At 39.6% G+C, this 12,500-nt stretch overlaps 2 protein-coding genes across 2 annotated transcripts in view; both read right to left on the reverse strand.

Moving 5' to 3' along the window:
• The window catches only part of LOC137970954 (cytochrome b-c1 complex subunit 2, mitochondrial-like), an 88,187-nt gene that overhangs the window by 70,826 nt on the left and 4,861 nt on the right, over positions 1–12,500 (reverse strand). The gene's annotated exons all lie outside the window — the stretch shown is intronic.
• Positions 124–6,470, reverse strand: LOC137971139 (gamma-aminobutyric acid receptor subunit alpha-2-like). The gene is made up of 7 exons (XM_068817881.1): positions 6,420–6,470; positions 4,883–5,103; positions 3,433–3,515; positions 3,096–3,224; positions 2,191–2,405; positions 1,143–1,289; positions 124–528 (listed from the first exon to the last, which is right to left on the reverse strand). Exons 1-7 carry the CDS (start codon positions 6,468–6,470, stop codon positions 172–174), a joined length of 1,203 nt encoding a protein of 400 aa, XP_068673982.1. The 3' UTR covers positions 124–171.

A 12,500-nucleotide genomic window follows, 5' to 3' on the forward strand; every position in this document is an offset into this window, starting at 1 on the left:
ATTCGTCGAGACGAGATTGATGGCCCAAAATGGAATGTGTGGAAAACGGAGACCCAGAAAACTAGGCTTGAACACCCGGACAACGAAGATTCCCCCGCCCCCCATCCACCCCCAGGTCTTCGTTTGCCACACACCGGCCCAAAATGCAACGTTCTAGTTTGCTTTAAAAGGTCATGCCAGGACATCAATATCATTTAAGTAAATGTACCAATAAATTGTGTTGTACAAAGCATACACAAGAGGAAACATAATTCGGCAGGCAAGGTCAATTTTTATCGCCCGGCTTCGTCCAGACTTTGATGTGGCCTTTTCTCCAGGTCGTTCAAAGCGAATCTTTTCGTCTGGGGATCTCGGGTCGACCTCTAGCTTCACGTCTTCAGTCATATTCTTCTTGGTCAGCGGTAACACTTGTATCCTGCGCTTTTGCCAGCTGCCAATGCCAGAGTGGCTTGGATTGATCTGTACAGTTTCCGAGCTCCTACCAACAGCGAGGTCCGTGTTGTTGAATGAAAATTCAGAGGAAGTGTCCTAAAAGAAGGCAAATCAAGCACTCTTTATAATTATCTTAAGGATGGTGCCTTCTGTTGTTATTGCGCATACGTTCTGTGTATCTCGAGATACTCGTGTTTCCTGCCGGTGATGCTTACTAATACAGGGTTATTTTTGCGCAGTTTAAAACTATCCGGAGAAAGTACATCTTGGTAAGTACTCTTGGCATCCAAAAAAAAAATTGCGGGGTGTAACCGTGCATTTTTGAGAAAGAACGCCATACATTTCTTTGTATTTTAGGGCTTTTTAGAAATATTATAATCATAAACCGGGGCAAAAACACTTAAGCAAGATGAAGCTGTCTATCGGGGGATCAGTTTGTAGCTATTATTAACAGTTCCCAGAATTCATTCAGCAAAAAGGGGAGACGAAACAACAGTTTGCAATAAATGTAAAAACAATAGAGACTGCCCAGTAAACTGATACATTGAAATAAGACATTGGTTTTGTTGATCAATCTGCATGCACCCAGCTTAGAAGGCGTTTTTGATTTGATGAAAGTGGCTGGTTAGCGCGCAAAAATTCATTCCAAAAATTGGCTGTGTTATACGCTTCTGATTTTGCAATGTTAATTAAAGGACCGATATTATTACCAGGCGTTTGTTATCTTGTCCCACATCCTTGATTTGTTTTGCTTCTGATATTAACAGTCTCTCCACCACGATACACTCGAGCAATGAAAGGAATGTAAAGAAGAATGACGTCATTAGATACCAGTCTACTCCCTTCACATAACTGACCTGCGGAACATTACAGTCGGAACGTTATCAGTCAAATGCGTTTTTTTCAGTCATGATAGAACAAACTCGGTAAAATTGCAATCTTCGTCAGAGTATAGAGGAAACATTAACATTGTGGAGGGTGTGGAAAACTTTCACGCCTTAAATGTGAGTGCCTCAGAGTACAGTATATTATAACTTAGCACTGTAACTGTTACGACCAGCCTCGTGATGTTTTCGTTTGACCTGCATATTCTGCATATTCAATCGGTAGTTTCTTAAAGCAGTATTTTTCTCACAGGGCGAGATTCTCGGCGTATTAAAATGTAGCAACTCGTGTGTATGTTCGATTTAATGTCAACAATAAATTTTTTTTCGTGACATGTTAACGTTAACACATTTCTTTCATGTTACTGTCTTTGTTGTCCTTTCCCGAAAAAACAGGATTATTTTGACACCCTTTGAATGGGAAAATTGGAATGTAACGTGTGCTTTTTAAGCACAACGCAAGAGATCTCAGTTGTGGGCAACAACAGTACAGCGTTTAAAGTTGATTTTATAGTGACGTCACGAACTAACATGGCTCTGGATTCTATTATACTCGGTCAAAAGTTAAGGACATGGGGAAGGAATCCTTGAGTAACATGTTCCGTCATCGCCGTCAAGGTGATGCCAGAACAAACGAGCCATTATCATAAGCTTCTTTTAGTTATTCTCTTTGATAGCCATGACGCAGCAAGATTATATTATTAATTTCTGTGTCTTTATAGATTTTTAGATACGTAGGTGCAAGCCGAGGGTTTTGAACAGAAAATGGTTCAGAATTGTTTATGACGGGAAGGTGTGCTTTGTGTAAACAGTGTAAGGAAGAACGCTAATACGAAAGAGAAGAAATTGTTACTGATGTATTCAAAGTTCAAACCTTGGGCAGCATAGAATTGACATAACCCAACAAGAAGACGATTGTGAGAATGCACGTGATGCCGACAGTCAGCCTATCGCCACCGTTCTCGGGGTTGGTCCAGAAAACAATCCAGCTGATCATGACCAGAAAGCTACATGGAAGGTACACTTGAATCACGTAGTATCCCACATGCCTTTGCAGCCAGAATGTCGCTGTGACAGTTGTGTAATTGCCTGTGTAAGCAATTGGAACAATTACAAAGTGATTTGGGCGAATTTTCAAACGGAAAGCTAAAATTCTGTGAGCTAATGAGTGGCACAGGAATGCCTTTTAATTTGAGAGGGTTAAAAGTGAAAAACTGATAATCATTACAGTGCGAGGCAACTTACCGTGGCCACCTAACAATTTTTTTTAAACTTGTACGCCAATCAGAGTGTGCGAATTTGATTGACAGTCACCCCTCCTTGCAAAGTTCGCACGATTGTAAGTTGAACACCGTTTCATGGGTTGTTGAGTTGACGTATTTGCACGTAGTTGTCAAATTTGAAAGTTTGTTGGGTGGCCACGGGTAAGGCGCGTTGCACTGTAAAACCTTCAGTTCATGAATGACTTGCAGCTTTTAACCCACATAAATCTCTTCCGAGTTCTCGTTTTTTCCAAAGTTCAACGATTGACAATTTGATTTAGAAGTAAGTAATAATCGTCTTGCCATCGACCAATGTCGAGAAATAACCTTAAACGTCTTTGAACAAACGTTTGCCGGAGTTTTGAACAAAACAGGCGTTACATTCATTACATTGCATTTACATTATCTAAGGAAACGTCTTAGGACAAAATCAAAGTGCATGGTTGAAACGAAGCAAATGATTATTGCTTAGAGCTACAAAGGAGAATTTTTCTTGTCAAGGTTGCAAACACTGTACCAGAAGAGAACTCTTTAGCTCGACGGGACACTTTTGAAGACGTGACTGAGAACTGGGACATCGATGGCCGTCCGACTGTTACTTCATTAAACTTCCATTTGTAGTCCACTTCATTGTTGGGAAAGGCATCTGCAAACAAGGTTGTGGAACATTAATTAATTGCGGATGGACCAAAGTGGACTCGAGGATAAACTTCATATCCCCGCTGGACCATGTAATATCCTCTATTTGCGTGATTTTTTTCCTGGAGCTTGAAGGGATGCATTTAATCTGTGTAAAGCTGAAAGATTAATCTGTTCGTCGGATTAAAATATAACTCACTCTGATCTTTACTTACAACTTCCAAATATCAGATTGCAATGTTGAATGTCCGTAGGAAAATCGTTCAACTGCATCTCACATTCCACTACAAGGCGAGTACTAATATATGGAAAGAAAAATGATGAATTACGTCAAAAGTCGTTGTCTTCAACAAATGAGTGATTTTCAGTTCAAGAAAGAAGGTAAATTTTACCCTTTCAAGTTTTCTTCGTTTTGTCAATTTACCTAATATATAGATTTAGCCAAGCCAAAAAGCGGAGCTCCCGGGTTATTTCTTCTTACAAAAAGTTAACCTGACTTGAGCCTGCGATCCAATCGAAAACCAGTACCTGGTCAGCGGTCAACTTTGAAAAAAAAAAGCTGTTCTCCTAAAAACCAGGAAAGCACTTTATCGCGCTTTTATTTTGCCTCACTTTGATTATTGTAGCCAGATATGGCGCCATTGTGGAGAAAGGAATACTAAGAAAATGGAAAGGGTAAATCAGCGTGCACTTAGATATGTACAGATCCGATATGCGCAATCCGATCTTATAGCTCTTTCAAGATTGACTAGCGACACATACGAGATAGGTGAAGTGTTACTGAGGCTCATTGTGTTTTAGCTACGGCGCACTGACGAGGGCCAACAAGCTCGAAACAGCTATCTGCTTTCTAGTTTGAGTGCTGATCATGCTGTATAGGTTTGGCCAACAGGACGGACCTTCTGATTGGTTCCTTGCTATATGAGCGAGGTATACTACTCCTACCATATCATACGAGTATGGTGCTCCGCCGGAACTCCACTGTTAGGGCGAGTTCGATTGACCCTATTCCGGAATAAGAATACGTGGCGTGATGATTAAAACGGTATGTTTGGCGCGTTTCGAAGCAGCAAGGATAATAAAAATATGTTTAAAATAGCATTTTAACCGATTTTTGACAATTTTAACGTGAATCTCCGTAAAAACGAAGGGTTTCCAACTTATATTCCATGTATTCCTATTCCGGAATACGGTGAATCGAACGCACCCTAAATTACTTAATTTATTTTCTCCGTTTACGTACTTCACGAGTCTCATAGGACCGATCTCACTGCATTCTCACGACCAATGAAATAGGTCATTTCCGAGTTCATGTCTTAGAGCCACTTTTTCATTATAAAAATTAGTTTGCATTCATATGTAAAGTAAACTAATTACCATCATAATATCTTAACACTTAAACTCACTTTGAAGAGGAAGCAGACATGACCTCGGAAATGGCCTATTCACGAAATAATTTACGTTGAGTGCGGTTAGTTTTCCCGCTTGGTGCAATTAGTTACTTCGAATTCGCCTGTCGGCGCAAGATGTCATTGGCCAGACAATTTGCTGCTCTACTAGGTGTTTCAGTTTCACGGCACCAAAGGCCTAGATCTTGCTACTTCATGAAAGTTCCGTCTTTGATTGCTTCTTTGGTTTCCAGTGCCGGAAAATACACATACTCACTTTCTCGAATAAAAAACGTCACCACTCGGGTAAAGTCTCAGCAGCGAATACAAGGTTTTATCTTCCATATTCAGATCTGTTTCTCGCGAATAGTAGCAGTAAGTGTCAGGTCTCCACACAAGTCCAATATCTTGTTTTGTCAAGACGATCGTGGAATTTAGAACATTTGCAAGGCGAGGATCCGTCCATTGCTGACCAAAATACAGAAAAGCAGTTATTTCCTAACAAAAATAAGACATTTAAAGATACATTTTCTCACCGTCAGCGTATGATATATTATTACAAATCAGCTTAAAAAAAAGAAGTGTTTGAGAAAAAAGAGACTATGAATGCTTATCGTGTTTAAGTTCCCTCAGCGCTGAATTTTTTTTGTTCTGACGTCATTCGGCCTCTCGCTTTGTTTTGGCTAATTTAATATGCTTTTTTAAGGTTCTGAATGGGGCAACCCGTGCATGCGATGTCCTCCAAAACATGTTGAATCGAAATTGAATCGATGCTGAGTGAGTTTAAAAGCGTTTAAACTTTGCTTCAACAAACAGTCGCGCACTAATCAGTCTCTCAATGACGTATCCATGTCCGTATCCTTAGTAACAACCGTTTGCCCACCCCAGCACAACACAACCTCGTTCCCAGGGTCCTCTCTCTTCCTTCTTCCTTCTCCTCGAGGAAGGAAGAGAGAGGACCCTGGGAACGAGGGTGCAGTCAACATCGTTCAACATCGTTCAACCAACGGATTTTGAAGCCGTTTGCATTGTCCGAGGCTTTTCATACACAGAGTCTCGGCGCTGCGATAGAGAAAGCTTTATCTTATCTTAAAAGATTTTGGTAGATCCAGTAACTTCTAACGGTGAACCAGAAGGGAGTGAACAAGATTGGCAACTTTGTATAATTAATATTAACGACGAAATGATATATGAAATGGATCATATATGAACTGTGGATGTGAAATCAAGTGAAACTATGATCCTCGCAGTTATGAACGCAATTGCGTAAAGAAGCCTGAAAAATTTAGGACTTCAACGGGGTTTGAACCCGTGACCTCGCGGCAATTGCAATTGCGTAAAGAAGCCTGAAATTTAAAAAAAAAAACTGCGAGGGTCATAGCTGAAATCAAGTGAAGATGATCCTCGCAGTCTTTTTTTCAGGCTTCTTTACGCAATTGCAAAAATTGCGTTCATAACTGCGAGGATCATAGCTTGACTTGATTTCATATCCGCAGTTCATATGTGATCCATTTCATATATATCATTTCATCGTTGATTCATTCCTCATGGGAACATTGGAACCCACAAATGACCAGCTACCATCGTCAGTGGCTTCATATCTCAGTTGGTTAGAGCGTCGCACCGGTATCGCGAGGTCACGGGTTCAAACCCCGTTTTGAAGCCTTGAATTTTGCAGGCTTCTTTACGCAATTGCAAAAATTGCGTTCATAACTGCGAGGATCATAGCTTCACTTGATAATCAATATAATAATTATAATAACGTAATATATAATATACTATACTTGTTTAAGTCCGTGAATGGAGTATCTTACCATATCGACTTCCTTTATCTTTCCAAATGATTCCACGTGAGCATCCACCATGATCAATGTCGCATTTCCTTCGGAAAAAGAAACATCAAAGCTTTCTGGGAAGTCCTCAACCGTAACAAGAACAACAACAACAACGAAATTAATTAAAACGGAAAAGCTTGCGAAGAGGATCCCTGCAAAGAGACCTCATTTGCTGTTGTTACCATGATGAGCCGGACTTTGAATGAAATGCAAAGTTGAAGTTTACTTTCAGTATTGAAATAAAAATTGCTTTTGAGTGTGACTAAACTAGGAAAAGATATGACAACCAGGTCCAGTTGATCCAAACTACTATAATTATTGCGATTTTAATTCCACATTTTTGCAGAATCTCATCTTTAATTCAAGCGCCAACGACCAAACTGCGTTTTGGCAGCCATCAATCAAATTTCCGACCCCAAGCCGAGACTTGACCCGAAACCAGGATTCCGACCAATCAGCATCTTTGGTTCCCACGGTACGTTCGACGCCGATGGAAATCAGTACGAATCTTTTACTGAAGAACCTCAAAAAGATGTCATAATGGTGTTCGCTGTGAACTAAACGAAAACAGTTAACTCCAAATCACTTTCAGAAGGCGGAGTCCATCTTCCTGGCTATGTTCACAAATTCGATTGATGGTAGACAACACGTTGTTTGGCGCTTCGCGATTGAAGGTGAGTTTCCGCAGAATTATGAAAGTCGTAGTAAGCTAAAAAAATCCTGGGCCTGGGGGATCCAGTGGGCAATTTCAGTTTATTAACCGACTAATAAATACTTTGCTACAACTTGAGGTTTTTACTCTGCCAGTTTTGATATATTTTTCAGTCACTGTTTTAAGGAAAAATCATAGCGTGTCAGAGTTAATGGCCACTGAGTTCGCACCTCCGTGATTAGGACGTGTTCCCTTGTCGTAATTGGTTGTTTCCAAATGCTTCTTGAGAACTTGAATAGCAGAGAGATTAACACTAGAAAAAAAAAAAAGAAAAAGAAAAAAATTCAACAAAAATTATTCCTTTCATCTCAAATGTCATTTGCGCTATTGTGATTAACAAGTTTGACTCGAGATTCTAAGACGGCAGACCATAATGTGTAGCGTAATGAGGTCTAATCTCTGTTGTTTTCAATTTCAGGGATAATAAACATCTAAGAGTGCCTTAATCGTTCAAATAGTCTCTCTCAAGGCAATTAAAAGTTCAAAATGCCATTTTGTACTGCAGGACGTATGTGTGCAGCTGAACCTGGGCCAAGCCCAGTGGTATCTAGTGACGTCAGTGAAATCTGGAGGATACGTTCTCCGGAGCACTCTTTTGCTTAAGGTGATTCCTTAGTAATGGAAGTTGTCGTAAGATTTTCTTTGAACTTTTCTCGATTGTTCCCTACATTATGGTGACTCGAAATGTGCAATTAAAAAAATAGGTCACCGAGCTCGTTTGCGAGATATAACTTGTTCAAGTCACTAATTTAATCATTGTGACTTCATCTATCAAGGACAAGTTTGCTCCATCGGTTCAGGCTACGTTTTGCAGGATCAGGAAGCACAGCTTTGACGTAATTCTTGAAATAACAAAAAAGGTGAATTGTATTGCTCAAAAGGAATAATTTAATGTTTGTTTTATGGCACAGGCACAAGTCTTCAAAAGGCACTGACTACAAATATTCCTCGGGTGCGCGATCTTGAGGAGATTGTGTCCACGAGTGATGGTTACGAATACTTTTTTTCCTGTAACTTTTTTTTCTGACTTAAACTTTTAAAACATTTTTTACAGCACAAAGGGAATGAGTAAAATTATGCCAAAAAAAAAGATAGGTCACCAACCTCGTTTAGGAGAAAACAGAAAGCAAACCAAACTCGACCCCTCAACAACACGTCTCCCAGATAGCGCGGTTTCACTTTCAATGTCGGACTGAAATGTTCTTTAGCATCGTCAAGGCTATCACTCGACTTTTTGTTTTGTGAAAGTCTAAAAAGTTTTTTGTTTTGCTCTTTACTGCTCTGCTCTGAAAACGACCATTCTTCTTTCTAGCGAGCTTTCCCGCACTAAAGGTCGCCATTTTGAAATTTTTTTGGCCACGTTCGATATATCAGTATTCACACATGGCTACGAGTCTTTATGGTTAATTTTAAACATTGTTTTGTTTAGAAATATCTGTTGAGACTTGTGAGAGGAGGCAGTGTGGCCCAGTGGTTAGGGCGCTTGCCTTGAGATCCAGAGATCCCGAGTTCAAGACCCGCTCTGACCACTCGTTGAATTTCATCCTGGTAGTCCCTTTCCCAGCTGCACTTGTAAATAGCCAACTGGTTTGCCTCCGGCCAGTTGGGATTCTTAATAGTTGTTGTTACTGTGATTCTGTTCCGTCGTTTCGTTGTGTTTCATTGGCCCTGAAAAGCCCTTATGGGGAGCCGTCAATTAAGTATGTATTGTATTGTATTGTGAGAACAGAACTGAGCCGTGAAATTTGACCAGCCTCTTAGCCATGCCTGATTTCGAACGTGGCCTACGCTGTGTTATGCGCAGAACAGGATGCGCAGTGCAATACTAGGGAATCACCTTAACCACAAGTCAACATCGCAAAAACGATGACAAGCCAATCATACCTAAAATAAAGTACGTACAACCAGTGCGGCTAAGCGCGGGAAAATTCAGACCTCTGATTGGATGAAAATGTGGCGCGTAATTTTTAACCAATCGCTACACGAAGTTTTCCAAAACCAGTGCACTGGCGAAATTTCTTTCGACATGCGTTTTGAGAAGGATCTTTAGTTGAATATGAAGTTTGAATTTGAGGTGCCAACAAGTAAGATTTATAATAAATCATGCTAGACTCTGTGACGACGTCACGATACCTTGCAGCAGCAACCAATGTTGGGTAGAAAATGGCTGTGATCCAGGCCATCTCAATCACAAAAATTCTACAGGAGTTTCGACCTAAGCAATTAACAGATCAATAGAAAAAGAGAATGAAATAATTAATTGTCATGAATCATCACGAGTGGCACAAAATCACACGTCTTTTATGGCGTATGTTAGAGGTCCCCGAATTGCGAAGGAGTCTACGAAGGAAAAAACGAAATTAACTTGAAATTTGGTAGTGTAAAGAATTAGAATTACCATAATAACTGCTATGACGTTATAGTAAGCCACTTTCTGGCAGAACCCCATGACCATTTGATTCTGGCCAATATCTACATGCTGTAAATTGACAATGAGGAATAATGACACAGATCTCTCGCCATATTTGGCATCCTCTTAGATCAATATTAGCCCAAAAATCAATTTGATCCAAACTTTTGAAGATGCTTCAACACCTTCAAAATGTATAAATAACAATGATTCATTATTATTATCTCGCAGTATAAAACTTTGGAATGCTGTCCACATTATGAGTAGTATAGGGCGCATAACGTAACCTACACCACTTGAGAAGCTACACTTAGAAGTAAAAAAATTAGGTACGGAACCTAGTACAATTCCAATATACATAATGATATGAATCTCTCTACTTAGAGAGCCAATTCAGAATATTATTAAATTCTATACTCTATAAAACCTGCGCAAAAATATGATGATATTATTATCTCTACTAAAAGTCTATTTAGAAAATTATTCAGATTTATACTCTCATTATCTCTAATAAACCTACACGAGGCCATCATAATTTGGTTATCTCTACTAAAAGCCTATTTAGAATCATATCAAACTCTTATCCACTATAAAAACTCCGTAGAAAATAATTAAAATACAGGTTTTGCGACAACCCTTGTGTTTCTGGATTTCAGAAGAAAAAAGAAAACCTAAAGTCTTGTGTCCTTATCGCCCTAACTAAGTATTTATCTTAAATGTTCTGGCAATGTTCGAAGTGTTTGAGATGACCGACTTCTGCATCCGGTCAAGTACACCCCGTGCTCTCGCTCCTATTAGCTTCCTCACCGACTTCTCTAGGTGTTTAGAATAACCACCCAATACGTCAATTATTATGTTGTACTGTTCAACCCTGTAACCATTGTATCTCTGCTTCAGCTCCCACATCATGGGACCATACTTGAGCGTCTTTTCCTCATCTTTCTTGGCTCTACTCTCAATCCATGGGCAGCTCATTTCAATTGTGTAAACTTCTTTCCTCTCGTGGCTGACAAGACGCGCGTCTATCCGATTTGCTCTTACTTCGTTGTGCTCTGCATAGATGGGAATATCCCAAAACGCTTCACTCGTGGTGTCTGGTAGGCTGGTTTTGGCATCGCCGGTGAGTACCAAGGTGGAACCTCTTCTATGAACTCATGCTCTCGGAGGAGCTCAAAAAACAGAATCTTCAAGGCTGCATTATGCCTATATAGGTACTTGGTTTGTGCCAGGGAGGAACATCCAGCCAGTACATGTGCAACGCTCTCAGCTACCTTCCCACATAACCTGCATAGGACTTCACCGTCGGTGGAGGTTTGCGTCTTCTTATTGTTATTATTATTATTATTATTATTATTATTATTATTATTATTATTATTATTATTATTATTATTATTATTATTATTGTTATTGACATTTTAATCCAAGGACCTCCTTTTCGTTGGTTTTGGTCAAGATTTTACGGCTTACAGCGCCGCATTGCAGTGCAAAAAATATTGAAAGGTTTCGTCATGATTTCATGCTGTAATAATATTCTGCCAAAGACCCGGGCCACCTGCAGAAGTTTTTTTTGACATTCATGGTCTGATGCTATTCTGGTTTGAAAAATAACGAGTGTAACGAGTTATAAAGTTAAAGGTATTGAATCGTAGCGTTGTAAGTTAAGTTTATTCTTCTTCAAAGAGTTATAGCTTCAAAACATGTCTGATTGTCAGCCAGGTTGAAAAGTGAACCTAAATCACCATCATTGATTCAATAAATCGACATTTGTGAAAAACACTTACCTCGCCGTAAAATGAATGTTATCATGAAAAATGGGACTCCGGAGACGAAATATCTTTAAGGTTAACAACAATTTGAAAAAATAAAACGGTCTCGTTGAAATGATCTCCAAAGACGAGGTTTCAGCGGCAGTCAGATGTGGGAGTGGTGTCTTATACAATTTTGAAGTACGGGAAGGCGAATGGTCATTCCTTCCAGATGCGCAGGCGCAATAAGGTTAAGTTTGTAATTAATTATACATTCTGAATGAGTTAATAGAATAAAAAGGCTCTCAGAGCCAATGGTGAATCGGTATCTCAATCACTTAGCTCTGACATTTGATATTTCAGACGTTTGGATATGTCATGATCAGGGCAATGGTTGGGGTTCTTTGTTATGAAAAACGGTCGTATTCGAGTCCCTCCGAAAATAATCGGATCTCTCTCGTTTAAAACTAAAACAGGGATTCTTTTTTATCTGACCTCCGCCAAGTAGCCTGGCATGTGGCCCTGAACAATTCGGATACATGATATCGATGACCTCGTGAACACTTGGAACAAATCATTTGTTCTTTAGTAGATGTTGCAGAATCCCATGCGCCAACAAGAACAAGTAGGGTCAGAGGTTTTTCTATTCTTTTGTTGAACTCCCACATTACTTCTAACAAGTTCATTCAGCTTGGTGTCACAAAGTCTGAAATAGCTACAAATTGGTAAAGTAATAAATGAAGTTGGAAAAGTGCCAGAACACTCGAACAAGAATCCAGAAAGCGATCCATGAAGCTCTGCGCATAGAGTTGTAAGGATTTCCAACAAGGAATTGCAATCTGCAATAGCGTTGTTACTAATACTACTTTGCTCTCCTTTATGAAGGTAATATTATTTGAATTTCACGTCTACCCTCTGAAACTTTTAAGATGGGCTAGATGTCTTTTTATGGCCCATGTCCAAACTAAGGGACTTCCATGAATTTGTTTAGTAAAATGGCCGGCAAAATTTAGTAGTTGAGTAATTTTGTTCTCTTTGTTTAATTGTGTGAAGTATTCAAAGTACGCACCTAAAGTTCCCCGATCAACGTATGCATTCGTCTTGTTAAACGCTTTCTATCTTACGTATTTTGTTTTTATTGTCATTTCTCGTTTGCCGGGTTTCACTTGCTGAGTATTGATTTCACTTATTTG

This window comes from Montipora foliosa, chromosome 9 (assembly GCF_036669935.1).
Source record: "Montipora foliosa isolate CH-2021 chromosome 9, ASM3666993v2, whole genome shotgun sequence".
NCBI classification, from domain to species: Eukaryota; Metazoa; Cnidaria; class Anthozoa; order Scleractinia; family Acroporidae; genus Montipora; species Montipora foliosa.